The 25,299-nt window shown below is 37.8% G+C and overlaps 1 protein-coding gene across 10 annotated transcripts in view; it reads left to right on the top strand.

The window, feature by feature from the left end:
• The window catches only part of Atp8b (ATPase phospholipid transporting 8B), a 55,708-nt gene that overhangs the window by 6,429 nt on the left and 23,980 nt on the right, over positions 1–25,299 (top strand). For 8 of the 10 annotated variants that reach the window (XM_077419347.1, XM_077419346.1, XM_077419344.1 and 5 more), the window contains exon 2: positions 17,894–18,744. In XM_077419347.1, the coding sequence (XP_077275473.1) occupies positions 18,711–18,744 (34 nt within the window). In that variant the 5' untranslated portion in view covers positions 17,894–18,710. Of the gene's footprint in view, positions 1–7,961; positions 9,084–17,893; positions 18,745–20,225; positions 21,153–25,299 lie in introns of those variants that run through there. The other 2 variants (XM_077419338.1, XM_077419339.1) reach the window with 2 other exon arrangements.

The raw sequence follows: 25,299 nt of genomic DNA, 5'->3' as shown, positions 1-25,299 counted from the left end.
CGTCGGGATTCATTAAATTCGCGTGGTACGTGGTACGCATCGATAAACATTTCATCTAAGTACGATAATGAAAGTCGAGATAGAATCTACTATCAACGGTACTGTGAATATTATTAAGACATCGATAGAGTATAGCACAACAATGACAAACTTTTTACTGGTTGTTAAAATTATTAATTTTGTTACTAATTTCTTTTCCATATAAGCGCAGCGTCCACTTTCACAAAGTAAATAATTAAACTCATAAAGAATTAATTAATAAAATATTTCTATAATATATACTTGGTAGTTTGTAACTAATTTATTAATCTTTTTGTTATGATTAATAATATTATTACATTATCTAGTTATTTAGCTCATTATTTATTACAAATTTTTTTAATACGTCTCTTATTTATTGATATTTCCATTTAATCGCGTTTGGCAGTGAAAGTATCTCTTACCAGCCGCTATAATCGCGAGCTCTCGTACGCTTTCGGTGCACGCGCACTTGGACGACGCATTCCGTTCGTAGATAAACGTGACTGGCATCATTAGTCTCATGGAATCAATTAGCGGAGCGGCCGACCGGGCTCTCGCGATAACCAGTGACGAATACCGATACCCGATTGTGCAACATTTGCAGTTAGCCACTACTGTATGCGTTATAGCGACTGGATCCGTTATTTTTCAACGACCGTACAGCGGAGCGATTTGTGTGCAAAAATAACGAAAATTTTATTATTAAAATATTAATATATTAACTATACTAGGTGCCTTGTATGTTTAAGAATCTTTTAGCCAATGCAATTTTCTTTTCGCGAAAGAAATGCATGGAAAAGAAAAAAAGATTTTTATATAAAACAGCATAATTAGAAAATTTTATCTTTTTATTCAATCTTTAATGGACTTTCACAAAATTTTTATTGGAATTTATGCAAGCGGTAATGTGAAAAAAGATTTTAGTTTAGATAATATAATTATTTGATTTTTTTTCTATAACAAATGAAACAGAACCAATACGAATCTTACGCAATTAATTAGAGAAGATGCCATTTTCGCAAAAATTTTTACTTTAAATTCTTTACAGTGATTTTAATAAAGATACTTTATTAGCATCAAAAGTTAAATCGATTGTCGATTTAAGTATGTGGAGTTACTGTTTCAACAAAAAGCTGTGTTTGACGACCAACAAATAATCAACGCGCAGTTTATTGAGTTGAAAAAAGTATACAAAATTCACACATAAATATTATTATTAGGTTACCAAGATCCAACCCGACTGAAAATAGCATTTTCTTTAATTAGTTGTATTTTTTTTTATGTTTAAAAATGACTACTGAAGTAGTATTCACGTTTTCTCTAAGATATCTTGTGCCTCGGGAGGAAAAGACATCGTATCACTCGTCTAATCGCGATAAGATATCGGTCAAATAGAACCCCACGTGTACAATACTTATTTTACGATTTTCCTGTTGAAAGTAGGATGCGGCTTCTCGATATTCGAATCGCAATTTAATTATCTAGTCTCGCTCAATAATTGATTCGACAGAAATATGCGGCTTATTTTTCTGGAATCTGACGATGGAGAGAAACAGGTGTACCAGTGTTTACTAACGAATAGTAGCGTAATTTTGTTACGTAGCTCTCGTTTGTTAATCGACCACCTGTCGAGTAATATTCTTAAAATCATAGAAACATCTGTCAAATCTTTTCGCGACCGACTTTACATTCAAAACGATATCAAACAAATGTATATATAATCTGGAACGCGTTATTCCTTTACTCCATTTTTATTCCACTTATTTATTTATTTATTTTTTCAAAAAGATCTTTTTTAATTGCAATTTCTAATCGCCGTACAAAAAGAAATCGTAAGATCATTTCGTGAGATATAATTTTCTATTCTGTTAATGCTGCAGGGAACTTTTATCATCCCATCGACGATTTATCTTATCAGGCTAGGTGGCACACCTCTCTCTCTCTCTTTCTCTCTCTCTCCACCGAATCCTCGTAAATATCACACCAATAATCTACATTGAGAGAGAAAATGCGCATTGTCATTTCGAGCACCAAAATGGATAGCCACTGTATTATGCATCTAATCTTAAGGTTAAATCATCGCGCTTCAATGAAATACATATTTAGAGTGTAAGCATAAAAAGTGCGTAGTCAGAGATATTATTTGCTGTTACGGTTTCTAATTACGCTCAATCTTCCCCGAGTGACGTATTTGATCTTCGCGGACATTCACGCGGAAATCTACGCGCAAATATTAACCCGTGATGTACTTAAGATACAAAACAGGCGCAATTCACTATAAACACTTTTGTTTGAGCTAACAAATTTTATGAAGCAAAGTCTGTACTTTTTTTTCTCTTCGTTTCATGTTCTCTGTTTCGAGAAATGTGTGCGAGCAGAGCTCATTAAAATATTAATATATAACATATATAATGGATTTTGCATTAAGAAAATTGAATTTAAAAAAACAAAACATTTTATTATCTGATTAGACATTAGATTGTATAATATTTTATGCAAGCTGATTTTTATTAAGATACATAATTCTTAATTGCATTGCAGCATTAGCATTTCGATAGAAAGAAGTTTTCATTGCGATAAAAGCACATTAAAAATTATTATGTCAGTGAAATCTCATGTTCAATCTTCATTCGTGACTAAATTAATAGCACTTGTAGAAACTTGCCTCTGCGAGAATCCCTTTAACATTCGAAACAATAGCGAATTATTTTTAAAATATTGTCTACTTAAAATCCATTATGCTTAATATTTGTTATTAGCATCTAATATATTTAAAATGACCAAAATACAATATCAACATGATTGATAACAATATCAACTAAATAACCTGCAAAGAACCTTCGTGCTATCTTTAAACAAGCATGTATCGAAATGGTGGAATGGATATGCTTTACATATGTCTCTTTGTACTGCAAAGAACCTATATCTACTTTATTTTTATTATCGATATTATCTCGTTGTTATATGAGAGGAAAAAAAAGAGAAAACATTCAGATGATTTTCCATTCGCATTAACTGCACGTTAAAAAGTCGCTGGTATAAAATTAATTTACGCGCAGTAGTAAATCCCGATTTAAATCCGACGTATCGCGTGGACTTTAAACATATCGATGGTAACAACGCTGGATATTGTGACTTTTTACAACCAAATTTATGGCTATTTTTAGACGTTGTTGATAATTTTCTGAACTCGATGACGAATCAACTTGTGGTCGCAAAACTGTTGACGTGATTTCGACAGAATTTTATTTTTTTATTTTTTTTCTTCCAAGTGTTTGTATACATATACATGTGACAAATATTATTAAATTTTAAACAGTTTTTTGATTAAAGTTATTTTCCGTTGATAGACATTTTTATCTGACTGCTCTGTTAAGATTGTTAGTATATAAATCTGCTGGTGTATCTTTTGCGGTTGCCTTATTTTTCTGATGCTAATCTTTCGTTATCGTGTAATAAAGAAACCGCAGGTTAGGTCGCAGTTAACTTGAATAAACGTGAATTAAGCTAAATGGGACAATACCTATCATTGGCTGCCGCACCCTTCCTATCTCCGGCCCTACCCTTTCGGTCATCACACATCAGGGAGTTGTCCCAGTTACTTTGAAAATCGCCGCTTTCTAGGAGCTAATATTCCTGCATTACCGCAGGATCTTTATTGACCACAGTCACGGATGGCAATTTGAGACTTTCTGATTACGTGCGATATAGATACCACAGCATTTGGACATCTATGTATAAAATGTTTTTGTTGTGTAAAATCTATAAGCTTACACGAATTAATATACTATATCGAAGTTAACTCTTTAGATTAAAATTAAAACCCGAACGTACAATAGCGGTGTAATTACTCGTATTTAAAAGGGATTGCTGTAAGTCGATTGATGGATTTTGGAACTAATATGAATTTATTTGAATAAAATAAATTAATAATAATTAGTGTTAATTGCGCGTTATAATAAATCAATCAAATAGTAAATCAAAATTAATAATAATACAGTTGTGATAATTAAAATGTGTTTTGGAAGCAAGTAAACGCACTGTAACTACAAAAGCGCGATTTTCAGAGTAGTCGTAGAGCGATTCGCAATTATTAAATCGCGATTGATCTATTCCTGTGACGCATCGACGCGACGGCTTACTTTACAAACCGTATTGTAGGCTTCGCGTATACATCAAGATATATAGACTTATACGCGCCGTCGCGACGGATGATCGACCCGCTGTCTATAAATCGTGCAATTATAGGGATGGATAGACTGCCACTTTTCCTCGCCGACGCGCCGAGGTGCTATTTACTATGCAAATGAAGCAATTCGGTGCGGCAAGTCTCCGTTCTCTCGTCGTAAAGCAGCTGGACTATCACGTTATCTCGCGCAAAATATCAGGGCGGAGGCGCTGACACGTTGCAAGGTCGCGATGGTCGCGATGTATTATGAACGCGTGAGAGACGTTGGAGGCACGCCTTTGTTATACGCTTGCACAACAGATATTTAACTGTGCATTAGTTTCATTAATCGTTCGACATTATGTTATCGACATTTTATTCGCGCCGATCGTAGATTCCACTAATTTTGAGGACAAATTACCCCCCCTCGCAAAATCGCTCTTGCTAGTTCGCGAGCGTGCCTTTTATATAACACGTGCTACATTGTTAAATATTAACGAATAAAATTTAAATCAATACGTTGAATTAAATAACAGTTTGTTACTGTTAACTACTATGTATGTCAAAATTTATTATTTTAACACAAAACAGTATTATTTTAACTTTATTGATTTAGTTAAATTAACGACATATTGAGAAGGAGCAGTGCGGCGACCTATAGGAATGGTTAAAAACGATTCAAATTGAATATAATTTGACACTATGAATTTAACTGTATGTGTGTATGCGTGTGTGTAAATAATATGGATTTAATTTTAGTATTATACAAAAGTTTATATATTAAAAAATTTATTTAAATTGGTGTAATTGGTCGGTGTAATTTCATTAACCAATACTTATATCACATTAATTATATTATTATTTTGATATTCCGAACATCGACTATGTTTTATGTTACTGCAGCAATATACCATTTAAATAATATGTATAATATGTACCTATATATATTCTGATATTTGCACATCTCACATTATGACATTATTATAGAGGGAGGGTTAATACTGCAGACATTATCGCGTGCGATAGATCGGTGTAAATATTATTATATTATGTAATAACGCTCTATCGTCGTATTGAATACGTGTGCATATAGTTGATCTACTCGCTATACTTTTGTATACATATATCGCATCGATTGACCTGCTATTACGTATGAGAGGGTATAGTATTTATCGACACATGAATATCCATCACTGTGATTCTGAAAATCCTGCGAGATAATATATAATATTTTAGACACTATTATAGGCTAAAAACGTTTGTTTTTTACGCATGCTCTGTCAAGTAAAAGAACTGTAAATTATCGATTATCATCTTCCCGTTATTTAAGCCATTCGTGTGATTAAAAAGCGGATCGATACGCCAGGAACACATACATGGTTTTCCGTATATTTAACTTTCGCCGTGTGTTGTTAACGATGTTTCATTTAATTGTTTACTTTATTTTATCTTTACTTTATAATAACGGTAAAGACCGATACGCGCTTTTGTTGAATAACTTTTCCGTAACATTTGCTCTAATTTATATTAGTATCTTACGCAACTAATTGCACGTTGGAAAGGTTTTACGACTGAAAGAGTCACACTTACAAATTAATAAAATTGACGATGTGTAACAAGCTTGCGGCCTTTTTGTGTAGATCGCGTGCTTATTTTCACCTGTTTCTGTTACATCATATAAATCACATTTTTTTTTTGAAAGAATACATGATTGCGATTCTCAAGTCCGACGACACTTGGCTTAATTGAAACGGCTCCGTTCTTTGTCAGACAAATGAAACTGTCGTGGCGATGATGTATCATCTTCGTTGTGCCCGACGCGCCTTTCCTGATATAATACCCGAAACACGTGGTGACCAAGAAAACCTCTGACATCGTCGAGATTTCCAGGCTTTTTCATTACGCTACTTCCAATTTCTCTATCTCTACCGAGAATTGCTCGAAAATATTATATATATCAGCTCGCTGAATAATACAACTGTGGTGTTCGCGGACATTTCCGGAGAACTTAATTATCAACTCGCACAAGTGGGACGAACTAGGTGTCACGATACGTGGAGTATCTAATCCCAATTAGTGAAATTAATGTGCCATCAGCACGCATATATATATATATGTAGGTCCGGAAGTATGTTCCGGGATTTTTATTTTTGATATCGGTATATTCCGGGACATTTGGCGGTTTCCAGGACTGTCCTGGAAAAAATTTATGTCCTACGGTAATTTTTGGGACAGTTTTTTGAATCTGATTACATATATGTTCCAGCGTTATATTCCAGGACTGTACATTTCAAAAAACGTAAACAGTCCCGGAACATACCTCTGGACCTACATATATATATATATATATATATACAATAAGGTGATATTATACGATAAATTACGAAGTTGATTAAATTAATTTTTTTTTTAACGTTGGGAGATAAAGTTTCTTCTTTGGTTTTTTTCTTTATTTTTGGTATTACTCAATTGAATTTTTGCGTCTATTTATATATAGTTATAAATTATAACGAATTTCAATATTCTTTGTCATCAATGTTACCAATGCGTTATAGCACCCGTGAGAATAAAAAAAATATATGTATACTGCTTCAATATTGGACGTGCCATAATATTTGGGACAATGCCGGGCAAAATGTCGCGGATTGGCATTTCTAAAATGTCAATCGTGTCATGCATTAGCATGGTTAGAATGGTATTTCAGCACTTTGTTACTCTCAGTGACCTAGCTTCGATTTTTTTGTCCGAGATGCTTTTGTGTATCACAGTAACCTTGTTTATCGCTTAATCTTTTCAAATTTTCCATCCGCACCTACTGAAATATTACATTTATTTTTTCGCAGCATTTTTCTACATGGAAAATATGCCAAATTTGAATGAGAGAACTGTAATTATGATAAATTTGTAATTGTCTTTTTTTTAGTTTCGCACGATTTACCAAATCTTATATAAAATTATTTTATATACTTGACTTTATGTGTTAATTGGATTTTGAGATAATTTTTTTCTCTGCTAAAGGAGTTTATGTATTTCTCGATACTATTATCGCATGACGACTATGACAAAAAATAAAAGGTTTAATGTCTGCTGCAAACAAGAGATACACCTAACAATTCGTCTTTATTTAACTCCATTTAAAATATCGTCACATCGAATGCGGATCATGCTAATTAAAGCTTTGTCTCATTTTCTCTTATATATTTTTATTTAAATAATTATACTTCCTATATCTTCAACAATGCGTTTAGAATAATCGATTATTTAATATGTTAATTGTATCGTTCCATTGTATCCGTTAATTGGTTTGACTTTTCGTTGATCAGATAATTTTCTGCCAAAGGAGTTTATTTCTCGATACTATTATCGCACGATGACTATGGGCAAAAGATGAAAGGTGCATGTCTTGTTGCAAAAAAGAAATAAACCTATAATTTTTCTCCATTTAACTGTATTTAAAATATTATTTATAGTCATATCGAATTATGTTAATTAGAGCTTTGTCTCATTTTTTTCTTATATTTTGTTTAGATAATTACTTCCTAATTATTTCCTATTTTGCAACAATGCGGTTAAAACAATCGATATTATTTAATACGTCAATTGCATCGTGTGTGTTCCGTTAACTGGTTCTCTGATAACCGTCCTGTTGTAAGAGGCTCGCGGCGGTTTCCACCGTCGTGGAGGCCGATGTCGCGACGCGCGGTGCCGCGATTCCAGCCTTGGCTCGGCCGCCTTCAATCGCCCGTCCCGTCAGTCGGGCCGTCAGTGCCCCGTCAGTCGAGTACGGCGCGCGCCTCCGAACGGTCTGATGGCCTATCGCGTGTATATACGGCGTCGAAGAGCGGAGTCACTCCGTCGCTCTCGGCACGAGCCGTCGTGACACGCGATCGACACTCCGCCGCGCCTAACGTTATACGTGACCGGATGCGAGGAGCAGTGACGAACGATAAGTCCAAGTGCTTTTCCCGTTCCGTGAACCGCGGTCGACATTGTCTGCAATTTTAGCCGAAAGAAAACGACTGGGATTTCACAGGCAGATTCGCCGACGAACAAACGCCGCGGGATTCGCGAAGCGACTGGATAACCTCCTCGCTGGGATTTACGCTGCAAATATCGATGAACGCTATCGTACCGCTCTGCCGGGGATTTTTATATACTTGGGACGATATAGAGAGAAACGAGAAGAGCACCGACCGGGTCTTCTCTCGACTGACCGCTCAAAGCTTGCGGTGCTTTTCTAATCGGCGCGAGCAAGGTCACTTTTTCGAGTGGCGTGTGTCTGGTGATATCGGCAAACCGTTTTGCAACGATAATCGGGGTGCCGTTTTCTTCGCTCCGTTTCTCGTCGTACCCTTTAAATTCTCGCGCTGTGCGAGAAATAGGTTCGACAACGAATGATTCCTCTTCTCGCGACGCGAAAGATTTCTCAAGCTTTCGACCGAGCTCATCCTCGACGTTGATCGCCCGATCGAAGATCTTCCCGCGACCTTGACCCCGCGGGGGTAGTTCAATCGATCGTCGCGAGCCAAGTCCTCACGCGGAGTATCGATAAATATCGCGTATTGAGGAGAGAATGGTGTGAGGCGAGGACGAGTCGGCAACGACGGCGGCCGCGCCGAGGACGTTCAACCGCGAGAGCGTAAAGTTTCCGCTGGGAATTCCACCATGGCGCGATGCCGCGGCGATTACGTAGACGAGAGCAGTGATCGGACAAAGTCATTGATTGATTGAGACTCGGGGATCGCGCCGCGGTTTGCCGTCTATCGTGTGTGGGTGAAGCGAAGAGGAGCGCGTGTGCGAAGGGCGAAGTTTTCTTCCGACGGTCACGAAGAGCGAACGCGCTAAATGAAAGTCTTACTATGCCAAGATATGACGACGAGGAGCCGTCTGCAAGGTGAGCGTGTTCGTGATCTCGCCTATCGCTTTCGTGCGGTACACCTGATTGCAAAAGGAGAAATGTTATAAGAATGGATTTGCATTTATTATTGCGATACATAACACTCACAATTTCTACTTCTTTTTAGATTCCAGTGTAGGGTTTTTACTAACTATTTAATTTTTACGGTATATAAGGAATGATTAGTAAACAAACGTATTTTGATGTATTCGATCTACTCGAGGAATTTAAAAACGATTTTTTTCTTACAAGCTAAATGGCAGCTTTGGAATATTATAATAAAAAATGACAAAACTATATTTCTACACTGAGAAAAAAAATTTGTTAATCCCAAAAAATATTTAGTCCGATACGAGCAACTAACATGTTGAATTGCTCGTATTAGACTAAATATTTTTTGGGATTGATAAATTTATTTTCTTAGTGTACAATTAGATTAATTTTCTTTTAACAGGAACTTTTTGTATAATGTAGCTATTATAATATTTAACTTGATGAGTTTGAAAACTGAAGACAATTATGTTGCTCCAAATTGTGTGGAAAGATGAGTTTAGTTTTTAACAAGAAATACATCTCTCCCTTTATTAATTACACGCGCCTATTACCGAATATTCCACGCCTTAGAAACACTCGATTAACTTCTCGTACTTGTATTTTTAAAAGTGAAGATGAATTTGTGCGAAGCAGCTAAATTTGCTCGTGTTTTGTAAAAATGGGTTTGTATAAAAAAAAAATCGAATTTACTCGTGAATTAAAACGATTTATTCTCGCCATGTTCCGAGGACGACGAGTTGCACGATGTTGCTCGTGGCCACTGGACGATCAATGAAGATGACGTTACAATGTCGTTTGTATTGCGCGATACATTACTCTTTCTTGGATGCTCATGCACGTTTCTTCTATGGACAGTTAGATATACGTACGAGAGGCGTGAGTTTACGTAAGGATCGCGAGCGGAGACCGCAGATCGTCGCATTAAAGATTCACTACTGTATAATAGTCTGGCCGTATAATAATTGTCTCTTAATTATTACATTATTGAATAATAAGCGGAATTTCGTATTCTCTTACTCTATATTATGCTATTCGTTCTCTTTTTCTCGGAGGCTATAGATATTGCTATACGTAATACCGATCCCAGCTATACGATTACGCGTTACACAACTTATAAATGAAAATTGATTTATTGATGGACGCGTAGAGAATTGAGAGAATGACCGTGACATTTTCAAAATGGAAAATTGCTCCATATTTTGAGACGCAATTACGCACTCCGTCAACTTCGGGAACAGCCTGCAAAAGTTTGATCTCTTCTGCAAAGGTCATGATCGGAGCTTGGATATTTGGGGAATAGCAATCAATCCGTGGAAAAGTCAACAGCGATTCTGGCCGAACGCCAGTCGTGATTTCACCAATGTGCGTGCATCGGATCGCTTATCTTCTCAACGAGCTTTCGTTATATTCGCGCGAGATGTTTTCGTTTCATGAAAAAAGAAGCATTGTAATTTCCTCCACGTACTTTGTTCATATTTTTGGCACTTTCCGCATATTTCCGAAATGACGATTTCAGAAACTTTGCTCTCGAGTGAGTTTAACAAAAGCGAATTTTCAGGTTCTTCTTTAAATCTTAAATTATAATTTTTACGCAATAAGAATTTTTTGTATGTATAATAGGCGTTACGTCTTATGAGTTACGTAAACTAGATGCTATTAAATGATATGCTAGCAAACGATAATATTAAAATTACGTACAAAAAATTCATTATATTCTACGCATAAAAAAACGATTTTTTCGTGGATGTTGAATGTCTAGTATGTTTCTTCGTTGTTTGCTCGGGGAAGTATGATTTACTACCGGTTCTGCGACTGGCAATTTCTAAGACCCGACTCAGATTTCAGGTTGCACGCACTCGACTTTTCGTCTTACGAACGTGCCGATTGCATGTCGCGGCACTCGACATGACGAAGTTGAGTTTTCTTAAATATATATATGGTCAGAGCAGGCTGCGTAATGATATTGCGTCTTTCAACGGGCGTCTGCTTTAGGGTAACGATGTGCAACAGTGCACACGTCGATGAACCGTGAAATGACAACTCAAACATGTCTTTACGATGTTTGACACCGATGCCCTTCTCCAATATTCCTACTCCCACAACTGTGAACTATTTTTGGTCAATAGTTGTGTAATTGAACGTCTAATCTTAAGCTGGTATCTCATGGCCGTTGCAATCGTTATAATTATTTACGAAAGTTTACGAATAATCGCTAAAAGTTTTTTCCTCGCGACATATGTTCTTACGGAGAAAAGTTTGTACGTGAAGAAAAAATTCTTATTAATTTTTTAAAATTTGTATGAAAAAGAATAGAAAAAAAAACATAGAAAAGAAGTGGAAATAAAAACTTTATCACAATTGATATTAAAAATGCGCTTGATATTTAAATTACGCTATTTAATATAAACTAATGATTAACTTTTATATAAAAATTCAACTGCATTTGATAATGGACATTGGAGGGTTTCTGGATATAGGAGTAGTAGAGAAGAATGTGGTCAATTAGGACCTGATAGAACTCGGACTTCAGCCAAACTGAGAAATATAAGGAATGCCATGTGTGCCATGTGCGTGTAACTACTTGTCGCGTTAAAATGATATATATATATATATATATATATATATATATATATATTTATGTTTTAATATTATATAAAGAAAGTATGCGAAGTGTTCACATAAAATTGCAATACGTAATTACGATGATAAAATAACGTAATAAAACGGTCGAAGATTCGGAGTGCGCACATGCATCGTCGCAATATAGGCGCGCGCAAACAGGTGGTACATGCATTGCAATATACATGCACTCCTGCATGAGACTCTCGAGTCTTTAGTAACAATATATGCAGTTCATACACGAGTCACTTTATCATACATTTATCGTTTCTTGAGATAACTAATGAGAAATGAAAATGTGAATTAATCCATTCTCTTTTTGATGATTTATATGTTTTGTGATTTTTCGTGGATACATTTTTAGGTCTGATCTTTTAATAATTAATACGTAATAATTTAATTGCAACATTTTTTTATATCAGTAAACAATATTAATTTTAAATAAAAATATTTATACATCTTTTGAGTTGACAAAACTAGCAGCATCGGGAAAAATGACTAGCGATAAGTGGGGAAACGCACGTTTATATAATTATTGAATAATAATAATTGAAGATTGCTGGTATTTTTTGATGCCAAAATCTTCGGGTGAAATTATCAGGATATTTTTGCAATATAATTATTGAAAATGTGTAAAATATTTTTGTGCGTATTCTCTCTTTTTTTCTCAGTCGCGTGATGTGGAACTTTAATGTGAAACAAAACGATGAATAAGCGTGCGTTTTATATTTTAGTTACTCATGGTATATGACGGGAGGAGATAATAATCCATGCTATTATATTTATGCTGTGCGCATTTCAGCATAATCATATCAAACTTATTTATATTTAAACTCAATTATATATATACTCATTTTTCATATTCATGATTATATCATATTTATATAGAAATCTCTCGTTTTCCGGTATCTTTTCCTCGCCTACGCTCTGAAGTCACTCATCGAAAGGACGAGCGATGATTAGGACGTTAGCACATTGATTTTGTTATCTCGATTGCTTTACGACCAGTGCTATACTTTGTGTTATGATATACGCGACGTCGGGAGATACGTATCGTTATCGTCGTGCAACATTTACTATACGTCTCGACGTATCGATGTGCGAACGCTTTCGGAGGATATAAATGTTTACGGTCCCAACAAGTTCCGCTTTCACGTCGAAAAACGCAATTTGACGTCTGATTCTCACGAGAGAATCTACATGTTTTTTTTTATCTCAACATGTATATTTTACGTATGAATATACTTTAAAAAAAAATTTAAATAATCTTTAAATTAATTTGAAAAAATATGAAAAATATGAGTTATTTGAAAAATATGAATATGAAAATATATAAAAAAAATATATACGCGACGAGAGAGAGAATGTTGGAATTGGATAAGGCTGCTGAATTACGCGTATTTTGATTGTTTATTTAGTATTTTCAAAATGGAATATTGTAGATATTATCTTGGAAAATTAAGCTTTAAGATTATAGTCCAGTCAAATTAGACATTTGAGCTCAGAAGTGAAGCGGTATCAATGAAACCTTTTTAGGGTTGTTGGGGGGATGTAGAAGAGCTTATTTCTGAGTTGTCGGGCTAATCGGACCGATGGGTTTTTAAGGGGGGGACGGGAAATGAAAAATTTCGTTTTTTTGCAATAACTCGGCGAATTTTGACCGTACATGATTTACTAACCCCTCATTTTGTAGCTCTTTTAAAGCCCTACAATTTATTTCCTGAAGATCCTAACTTAAAATCAATATTTGTCGAGTTCTAGCGAGTCCCGAGCGCACTCGACTCGACACGCGCCGTCGCATGGCCGATCGTCATCGCGGCGGCACGCCGCCGCGCCGCCGGCGACGATCGGCCACGCGTTAAAAGCGCGACTTCCAGAGGCTTCCCTGGGCTCAATTTTTAACGAATCTGAACGACTGACCCCTCGTTTTGTAGGTCTCTTTAAGCCCTACAACTTTGTCAGTGGCGGCACATTTCTATCTATTAATGGAAACGAGATAAACGCAAAAAACCGCGACAAAATACATTTTTTCCCACTTTCATCGGCTAGAACTCGACAAATATTGATTTTAAGTTAGGGTCTTCACGAAATGAATTGTAGAGCTTTAAAAAAGCTACAAAATGAAAGGTCAGTAAATCATGTACGGTCAAAATTCGCCGAGTTATTGCGAAAAAACGAAATTTTTTCATTCCCCTTCCCCCTCCTTAAAAACTCATCGGTCCGATTAACCCGACAACTCAGAAATAAGCTCTTCTACATCTCCCCAACAACCCTAAAAAGGTTTCATTGATACCGCTTCACTTCCGAGCAAAAGCCTTTTTTTTGTCTAATTTGACTGGACTATTAGATTTTTTATCGTCTTGTACGCACAACCAACAGTCTTAGCAAAAGGACATTATTGTTCGCATTAGCTACAGAACTTAAATACCCGTTATAGTAATTATAGCAGATAATCTGCTGCGATTATATTTATTTTTTACTTATACTTTTCCGCTGTTTTTGCTTTCACATAAGCTGATAAATATAAGTTATTTATGTAACTTTCTGTATGACATTACTATTATTTTCCCATTACAATATTGATCGACGAGAGCCTTTAAATATTCGGCCACTTGAGTAAAGAAATATTCCAAGTATTGATCCGAGGCGAGCTGTACCTGTAAGTTACACGTGCTGCCATTATACTTTACAGTTTGCGAGTTTAAAATGGATTTTGCTATTAATAAATTCGCTTAACTGCCATAGTAAATTTGCCCAAGAAAGAATTATACATTTGTTAAAATTAAAATTAATTAAGATTAATAGACGCGTATCTTGCCAGGTGCGAAAATTTTAATTTTGAAAGTCTTGGCGAAACGCGTGAATAAATCTGTCCTTATGCAACGTACGTATATTAAATTCACAAGTTTCATATAAACTAAAAAAAAGTTATAAATGATTATAAATGATTGATACACTATAATACCTGTGAAATACTCTCGGCGAAAAGATCGATAATATACATATATGTATATATTCATTCACTCCACCGCATGATTTATGGGAGCTACAGAAACTCGCGCGGTCGGAGAGATATATAGCTTTATCCGCGTTATTCGATCTTTATTATCAAGTCAGCGATGCCGCGCCGGCGAGGTTCGGCGTTGGTGTGCGAGAGTTACATCAACCGTTAATTCATTACGATGATTTAATTCCGAGTACCATACGCGAGCTCGCTTAGCTGCTAAGCGAGCTCGCGTAAGTTGATGCCCGATACCGCCTCGAGTTTGATTTCATTCCACGCACACGCCGCGCACACGGCGTTAACTCAATTATCATCGTACGGACGATAAAGCATACGTTAAGGCTTCATTCATGCCGACAGCTGAAACCTTCAAACGTCACGGCTACCTACCCCGTGGCACGAGAAGCTACGCGGTTATTCGCGAAATGTTTCTTACGCGTATGAGGTCTCTTAAAATTGTCAACTCTCTAGAAACACAGTTACCTTCCAACGAGGAACAACGTGTCGCTTACAAGCGGATTATATAATTTTTAATTAATATATTTAAATCATTTCTTTTTTATATATATATATCGCGAAAAGTGAAACACGAGTCAACAGATGTCTGATATGTTGGAATAAAAAAAAAGAACCTAGTGTAAAGCGACAGAGAGAGAGAGAGAGAGAGAGAGAGAGAGAGAGAGAGAGAGAGAGAGATAGAGAGAGAGAGAGAGAGAGAGAGAGAGAGTTAAAACGGAAAAATTCTCGTGACAATCTTCGGGCCATACATCTCTTAGCCTCCATCGCAATCTCCGATCACAAACGCGCACGTGACCCCCCCGAAAGAACCCACGGTACGCACGCGAGGCCTAAACCGTCTGTGCAAGGCCACAACGCGAACCCTTAACTCATGTTCCCCGAAAAGGAACTTACAATTTGCGAATAAACGATTCCTTCGTGGACACGTCAGACGTGACAAAACTTTGCTGTGAATCAAGGATACGTGAATACGTAACGAGGGTGGTAAGCTGGCGCGACTTAGCTTCGATTGACCATCGGCCTGTGTGTATCGTTGATCCGTCGTACGGTCGCCCGGCCGGCGGTGTAGCGGTGTGTCGGCTTATGCCGATGTGTGTGCGTGTCCTTGAGATACGCGATTGAGAACTGGATTTCACGCGTTCCATATTCCACGTTCGTCAGCTTGCCCTATTCTCGTGACCGGCCGCCATTAAATACGATACGTATTCGTTAAGTGTCCGATATACAATTTGATTGCGTTGTTAATTTTATATATCGTGTTAATTTGTTTAAATCGTTAATTTTACGGGGCTAACGTTTTAATAATTAATAAATGTTCTGATTAATAAATGTTCGAATCAGACGCTATAAAAATTTAGAAGTGTTATAGCTACTTCTTTCCTTGAGTTTTAGCTTGCAAATTTCCCGCGGGGATCATACAGTATATGATCAATTAGTTTATTTGTTTAGTGATTACTTGTCCAACACAGTAGAACTGTTTATCGTAACAGAACTGTTTATTATTATCGTAACGGAATACTTTTAAAGTCAACTGTAATAGTGTAATCTATAATACTGCGTTCAATGTTGATCGGCGGTGAAAGTGTTTAGAAACAGAGTGGAGCCTACGTGTATATCTTGTTACTGCAAATGATACATAGATATATACACGCAAATAGAAGTATTTAATAAATAACTAATGAATGCGTAAATGATAATCGATATGATTGCTAGATATTAACGTGTACATATTTCCATCACAGATACGTATAAACACCAATATCTGGTATACAAATTATTTCCACAATATATCATATATGTCAGTTTATTTATGACGATAAAAAGAAGCACCTGGATTTTTAATCAATATAATATATAAATTAACGAGTATACGATTTACGTCATGATGATCTATCAGTCTTTATTTCCGAAAAGAAAAACAAATATTATTCTTGATAATTATTTGCCGATTCACGTAAATGATATCTGAGATAAGAGCTTTAACCGCATATAACATTTTCACACAGGTTAATCGAAATTATGAATTATTTGTATCACTGCGTGTTTTAAATTGTGTGCATTCGCAAATGAAATATTTAGATATGTAAATTACTGTTGACTTGTAAAATATCTATTGTAACGAAGATTGTACAAACGAAAATCACTCTCTTAATTTAAAGTTGATTATACTAATTTGCGAACTTTGTTTCGTGATAATTTATAATAGTGCCTATTGTTTCATCATGGTACTGTGATATTTGATTATTCAGAAGTTCGCACATTTGTCAAACATGTCATCTAGCTTCTATACATTTGGTCGCATGGCGTTCTTTCAGAAGAGACGTCAGCATATTTGATGTTACATATACATCAAATATTGAATACCTTTATATGAACAGACCCTTATCGATAGGCCGGACTCTCCATCTCGTCAGAGCTTTCCATCGCATTTTCCTTCATTTTACTGTCGAGTATTCGACCGCTCTCCTTTTTTATTGAACAGAACAATTTTTTGTAAGCAGATCTCAATATATCGAAATATATCTGTTTATTTTTATAAAAAAAAAGGATATGTAATGCATATATATATATATATATATATATATATGCATTACATATCCTTTTATATATATATATATATATATATATATATATATATATATATATATATATATTTGAAAATTTACACTCTTTTAATGATTACTTTTAAATATATATACCTACATATATGAAGAGTATAGGAAAAAAACGATCAAAGTCCACTTTTTTTGTTGAAATTGATCTGATAATACTATCTTGTGGCAATTTCAAAGAACTTTCATAATTCTTATCTGTTCTGATCAAGAACAGTTGTAACGTAAACTATTTGATGTCTTAAAACTTAAAATTGCGTTTTTCTCGAAATTACTCCGGATGGACATTGATCGTTACATATATAATTTTTATTATATGTATTGTATATATATGTACATAAATTATATGTGTTATTTTATTGTTTTATAGAAGTAGATCTCGAAGCGAGACTAAAATTTATAAGACGTCAGGAAAATTCATTGACATTAGCTTGTTAATTAAACTAACAATAGAGCAAAAGAGTTAACGACACTTGATCGCGGCCTCTCTTTTGTTGCAGCCTGCACCCACGAAACCTAAGAACGTGGGAGCCGATCGGTGAAACTTGGCGGCGCGCGAGAGTGGTGTCCGCGGGCACCACCGAATCCTGGGGTACCTCGAGGACAAGGAGGAAGTCCTGGAGGAGGAAGAGGCGGTTCGCAGGCGGGAGGGAAGGCGGGAGGTGACTATCCACCCCACATGGACGCCACCCCCAAAGGACCACCCGTACCCCCCACACCGGATATCCTGTCGTCATTATCTCGCCGCGGAATATCCGACTTAAGCGTCGTCGCGGTGTCACCGCACCGTGCCTTACGTCGCCGTCAACGCCGTCGAATAGCATCCAGCAGGAGGCCACCTTCATTGCTCGTCCTCGGTGGTGGTGATCGTCGCGTGCCGAGGAAACCATTAAGAACGTCATCCCCGTCGTCACCTACGTGCCTCGATCCTCTTCGTCTTCTGCGTCCCGCGGTGGAAGGGCCATCGATTTCACGTCGTCTCTACAACATTCTGGAAACGAGACGTCGCGCTCGAGGATCGTCCGTCGCTGCTGGCAGTGAGACGATCCTATCCCCGGATAGTTCCACGTGGCGCCCGAACACGACGACGACGACGTCGATCGCTCGCCAGGCGGAGGGAGAGTTTTTTACGCATCGCGTTTTTACACCACGTCAACGCGCGTTTGATGCCTACTTTACAACAGCTGACCAGCGTCGTCGCGCCGGAAGGTCGCTCCGTTTAACGGCCGTCATCTTACGCGTCGACGGATATATCGACAGACTCCGTCCACAAGCGCCTAACTCGAAAGTACAGCCTAAAACTAAACCACGCGAACAATGTCGCGCAGCGCTGCCACGCGGCCTATGCAAGGTGAGTGATCTCAAATATCTATTTATTGACTCGCGATACACGTTGCATTTCTTACACTCACACCTTTTGCGCTACGTTATGATAGTATTTGTAGACATCAATGATTCTTATTAGAAATAGCACATGTACGATATAGACGTAATATGATACACGCGTCAACGTTGCATCATGGATAAGAAAGAAGTTTTACTATAAAAAAAAAAACGTTAAATATATGAAATACTCGAAATAAACGCATGTCGATCATGCAGTTTTGATGGCTCATTGATCTGTTAATTCTAATTTTACTTCTTTCGAAGTTTTTTTAAATCGAGTAACGGAACGCCTTTACGCCTTACGTCATTTTTGCTTTTAACTTCCCCGAATGATGAGGCCATACTTCCAACGAAAACGTTGTGCGAAACGGAGTTTCGCCACCCGCGCGTTTATTCCGGCAATCTCCCGCTGTTCAACTGCTCGGTGATCGGTCTGTTATATTTTCTCGTTAGATATTATGTAAAGAGAACAGTCATAATAGCCCCGTTTTCCTAATTTCGATAAACGACCTAATTTTTTTAAATGAAAATTGTAATAATTCTTAATATTCCTAAATTGGCTCAGTTTTATGGAATTTGTTTATTTTTGTTCCTGGCATCTTCTGATATCTTCTGATGATACAAACGCAAATTGATCATCGCGCATATAAAGTTCTCTTACATTATTTAGAGTTACTTCATAAGTTTAATAATTCTATCCTATTTTTTTTACTTCTTCTATAGCCGTAATTTTTGTAGATAATTTTGGTAAAGAGCTAGTTTCTTTAATGAAAACCACACTCTTAAATATTAAAGTATGAAATTTAAACCAATACTTTGAAATAAATAACATTTTGATATTTTTAACTACCATATGTGTGTGTGTGTGTGTGCGTCGACATTTATTATTTTAATAGAAAATAGTATTATTTTAACTTTATTGGTTTAGATCAATTAACATTGTTTTAAATAACGACATATTGAGTAGGAGTAGTGACGACTTATATTAGGTTAAAAATGACTCGAATCGAGTATAATTTGACATTACGAATTCAACAGTGTTAGTACAGCTTTTTATAAAACATTGTTCAATGACTCTTGTTAAAATTCAAAACTTATATCAATCAAAATTACGTATATTATATTTAAAACTATCCCGCGCTTTAAAGCGAGACTTAATTTTTACCGACTCGTGTCGCCGTTCCCCGTTAAATAGCTCGAGTACTCGAGTTCTCTGGTCGTTCGTACCAGCTGCGTAGCAGCGGATCGATCGAAACATTCGAAACCCCGATGCCGCACCTGTGTTCACCACCGTCAGTGCAGCAGCAACCCTCTTTACCCCCGTGGCCGTCGACGCACGGCGTCGTCTCGGCGTCTCGAATTTTCGCCGCGCCGTTAATCCTGGCGTCGCGACGCCGAGCGTCGCGTGGCGCCGTCGCTGGACGACGCCTCGAGGTCGCGCGTCTCGACACCCGAGCCAGCCAACCAGCCAGCCAGCCAGCCAGCCAGCCAGCCAGCCAGTTCTTGTGTGTGTCGTTAAGTCGCGGTAAAGTGCGCCGTCGTGCTCCTCCGCCGGAAGGAGAGAAACGCGGACACCCTCGGTGCGTGCCGTTGATTCGCGATCCGCGGTGCTGTGCGTGCGTGCGTGCGTATACGTGTGCCGTCTAATACGGGTTCGTTGTCAATCAGGTGTCCTTTCGCGCGCGCCGGCTCGTCGTCGTCGTCGTCGTCGATTCGCGCTTGGTGCGCTCGTGAGGCGATAACGGTGACGGTGAACGACGACGGATACGGTGATGGTGATGGTGATGGTAATAACGATGATGATAACGATGTTAGTGCCGGTGCAGCGCGAGATGAGAGACAGTGTCCGCCCAATCGCCGGCTGATCTACTCGCGACTCGCGACTTATATCCCAGGGAAGAGAGGATCTCGCGTGTGAATCTCATCCCACTAGACGTCGACGATAACGACGATGTGACCATTCGGACGTCCGTCTTACTGTCGTCATCGTCGTCTCGACCGCGTTTCAGTAGCAGAGGGATCGTGCCATGTAAAACGTAACGTAATCGCGGACATTCTCGACGAGATACCGAGTACCGGGACGGTATCGCGACACGGATTCGCTATCACGCATGCCGACGTCATCGCACCTACATCCATCTCTCCGTTCGGATTTCTGGTCAATCGAGGGATTCGTCAGGGCGTTGATATATGACGAATGCACGACGATCCTGAGACCGACGTCTGCTAACTGCGAATCTCCGCCGCGTTGATCCGCGTATATACGCTCCGGGATAACCAACGTTGACCTCATCGCGACGGCGATCGATTGCCGTTTAAAAGCCTCACGCGGGCGTTCGTACGCGCCTCGTCGTCGCTGCACGCGCTTACGCGGTAAGGCTCCTCTTTTTTCTGACTCATACTCTTTTTCTCTTTCCACGAAATCGAGATCATATAGATTTTGTGTGTGTGTGTGTTTTTTTTTTTTACCGAGAAGAGAATACGAACGAATCAATTGAGAGAGCATTCATTAGTCGCGAAAATTGTTTGGAAAAAGCTTCATTTATCGAGAAATGTTGATTAAATTGTTGTGGAATTTATTGTTTAATCAAGGGATGAAGGTCTTTGATACTGGAACTGAAAAATCTATTTCAGTTCAGCAAGGAGCATCGATTAGCTCTTTATTTTTACCGTGTTTTTACTACTTAGTTTTTCAGTGGAGATCAATTAATTCACGAACAATCCGTTTGATTTCCGGAGATAAAAAAATTAATTTAGTTTATTTTTCGCAAGAAAACGTCAATTGAATTTTCCCTTCCGTTGTTTCCCCTTCTGTTGTTTCGGTGGAGATGTAATTATTGGTGAATTCTGTCGGTTTCGGGAAAAATTATAATTTAGTCCACACAGTTGAATGAGAAATGCCGATTAAGTCTCTCTTTATGTTTAAATCGGGGAACAGTCGGATCTTCATATGTGCGGAGTCTATTTATTTCTCTTTCTTCTCTTTCGGGTTTTTGAATTTGCTTTCTTTTTTTTCTTCCTTTCTATATATGGATGTGACGATCGTTAAAACGACGTCGGCGAGGGTGCTTTTGTTGCGAGCGCGACGAGAGTAAAGAAGTCGCTCCCTCGAGAACGACGTAATGACGAGTGGAAAAGCACCATGCCGGGGTATTGAAATGGGGCAGATCATCCCTTGTGGCCGAGGAAATCTTCAAATTGCATCGAGACTGTATTTAAGCGTATCTGAGGGAAAACGTGACGTCAACGTATAACTTTGCTGGAGAGGATAAGGGACGGTTTAAAACGAGCAAAAGATTTTTGTGTCTTATCCGCGGGTTCTCCTTTTCGATTAATTCGCTTTGTTAGTACGGGCAAAGAGGCCGCAAAGCGAGGAGGACAATATCGCGTTAGCGTTTATCGAATGCAAAGTGCATTTCCTTTTCGCCGCAGGATGAAAAGTAGGTTGCTCAACCTTTTTTTTTTTTTGATGTTGATTTTGCAGCTGCATTTGCGTGCCTGTCGATCGATAAAGCCGCAGAGAATGACGGGACAGGATGAGGTTCACGTTTTCATTTGAACGCTCGGTGAAGTTTAATTAATTAGAAGTCTTTTCCAGCGTGTCGCGAAACGCGTCGTTTAACTTGTCTTTCACGATTTCACGGCGAGACGTTTATCGGCTCGTTCGAGCATAACCCGACCTTGGAAATGTTATTCGCCGGGAGAAATTACGGTTAGCGTTACGTTGATGACGAGGGCCCCTCCACCCCCCCCCCCCGGGGGAATTTTTTCGTACGGTCGCGCGCCGTCAGAATAAATGGGAGCGTCGCCAATGCCACGTGTTGTTAATCATCTTTATCGGTCGCTTTACAAACGTACGCGCGAATCAATAATAAAACACGCAGATGGACAATCAACTAGTGGCTGAATTATTGCAAGGTATAAAAGGTAAATAGGTGGCTCATCGAGAATTCTATTATATTCGCGGCGTATCTTGATCGAAAGTGCTGGTCGTAAAGTCGTCGGACCAGCGGGGAGACAGATTGTCAATTTTGTAGCCGTACCAGGGCCAACTAACAATAAAATCAATTTGTACTGAAAACGAGCTTCCGTTTATCCTAAGCGTGTATAAACTTCAGCTGCACTGACCTGAGGAATCAAGCGGATGCGTTTTTGCGAATTATTTATGGAACTTGTAAACATGCTCGCGCGCTATCACTAAAGTTTCTCATTATTGCGCAAAGAATTAAAAGCCTGAATTTATGGCAAGAGATTCAATTGCTCGATCGTTACGTGCGCAGGTTACGTACACTGTAAAATCGAAGGAGGGTAGGTTAGGATCGGTTATTGCTAGCTAGTTTACCGCCCGGATACTTATAGATGTAATGACGCAATTTCATTTAATCCGCCATTGCTTAATTGCTTCGCTCTATCGCGGCCGATGGAAATCTGGACCCCTATTACATGAAGTGTCTCGTTTCATCAGCTATAATGACTGTTGACATTCGTTGATAACTTTAAAATAGATTTTAGCATAATTTGATAGAACATCTAATCAACGTCGGTGACACTTAACGTCAGAGATTAGAGATTTTTGGCCGGGCTTCAAAGATATAAATGAATGATCAAAGCTTGTTTTTCGTCAGTCGTGCTTAAATTAGTTCCGCCAGTCAGCCTAAATGTTTACTTAAAGAGAAATTTAATATGAGCCAAGATTTTTTTAGTCGAAAATTAAAAGTGTTTCGAGTCGCAAATTTTCCGTGCGTAGAAATTTTCTGCAATTCTGTCAAAGAATTGGCGATCGAAAGGACATCCGGCAAAGGTAATAGACACTCTGTATAGGGACGTTGATTTACGCAAGACGATACTGCCTGTTGGCCTGGAAAACTTAACTGGAGCAACGAGCAACCTAATAATGCTCGACACTCAGAAGGAATGAGCAATTCAGTTGTTATTATTAATATCTCGCGGCTGGCTTGTGTATACACATTGCGATGATTGAATATGTTCGATATTGTAGATATCGTATATCTACGTTGTGTCACCAATATCTACGTTTGATGATAAGGTATACAAATTCTTACTTCGTATACGTCGATTCCGTATTAATCTTTTATAGATTTCTTTTAGAGTCTCTACCACGGACAGAATACTTACCAGAGCTAAGGAAAAGTAAATTAAATGCTACTTATAATATTATATTATTCTTTGAATTTTTAGAATTGCATGCAGGAGTTTTCTGAAGAAATTGATATAACTAGGATTTAGTTTCTAAGCAATTTTTAATTTTGATGATCTCGTGAATCTTCTCAAAGTTAGCACTCTTCTCAAAACACAACAAAACTTTCTGTCAGATAATAAGCAACGTGTCAACATTTAGGATCGTAAAAGCACGACACGCTATGGTCGTACTGTCGTTTAGGTCAATCTGTTTTTTCAACTCGTCGACGGAATTAGGCACAAATGAAACTAATTCGAGAGTCGGCGATAGTATCGATTGGCCGGTCGGAATAAAATCTACGCGGAGGAAAAAAAGGAAGAAAAAATTTATTAAGAAAGTTTCACGACGTTTTAGACAGACTCTTTTTACACGTTCCTTACGTTCCTCTTTATGCGAAATAGTTTGAAAATTGTTTTCACTCTTCGATCAACGAAAGATACTTTATCTTCGGAATATCGAGATTGCTGCCTACGTGATGATACCCCAGAGATATCTTGATTTATTTACTGATTCTAGATTACGTGTATATTAAAATAAATTTTGTTGAAGTTTACTTTTCGTATATTCTCTGGCAAGCACGTAACAGATAAATTTAAGATTTAAAATTTTCATGGTTTAATTACTTTGAGAAACTAAATTATTGAGCTCTTTTTCAAAAACTTGGAGCCATTACACACATTCTGATAGACTCATGCGCCTAAAGTGATAAAATGTCGTCGGTTGTCATGCGAACATTGCCTCCGACAGCGATGTTAGGCGTCCCACTTTTACGTATGTTTCCTAGGAAATTGTAACTTCGCGTGGGTCGTTTCATTATTGTTTCATTATGCGATAATCCGAGAGTGAGGCCGGCCGGACTTGTGACCCTTCGACTTTCGGCATGCAACGGTTCCCGTTGTAATGCAATACGGTTATGAAAATGATTTATTCTTTGTCCTTTAATTTATATACTTTTACTCAATTATTCTGGCATTTCGTGTCAAACAAAAAAATACGTAGTATTTTTCAATATTGTTTTAATATGATTGCTTTTGATAACTGGATTTTCAATTTGCACACATTTATTTAAACTGAATCCCAGCCACGTTTGTGAAATCGTATCAATATATCAATCTAAAGAAATTATTTAGTTTGGAAGGCATATAGAGAAACAAAACGAAAATAGCATCTATACTTTCGCTTACAAAGATAATATTTGCTGTCGAAACTTGCGTGCGCAGTCCGGAATGATCGTTAAATCCAAATGGGTTTACGTTACATCGCACAATCGCAGCGTTTCTCATTACCATACATCCGAGTTGGAATAAAGGCGAGGGAGGA

Source organism: Temnothorax americanus, unplaced genomic scaffold (genome assembly GCF_048541705.1).
Source record: "Temnothorax americanus isolate GAGA-0224 unplaced genomic scaffold, ASM4854170v1 Scaffold54, whole genome shotgun sequence".
NCBI lineage: Eukaryota > Metazoa > Arthropoda > Insecta > Hymenoptera > Formicidae > Temnothorax > Temnothorax americanus.
This window is presented reverse-complemented; position numbering and strand designations above follow the sequence as displayed.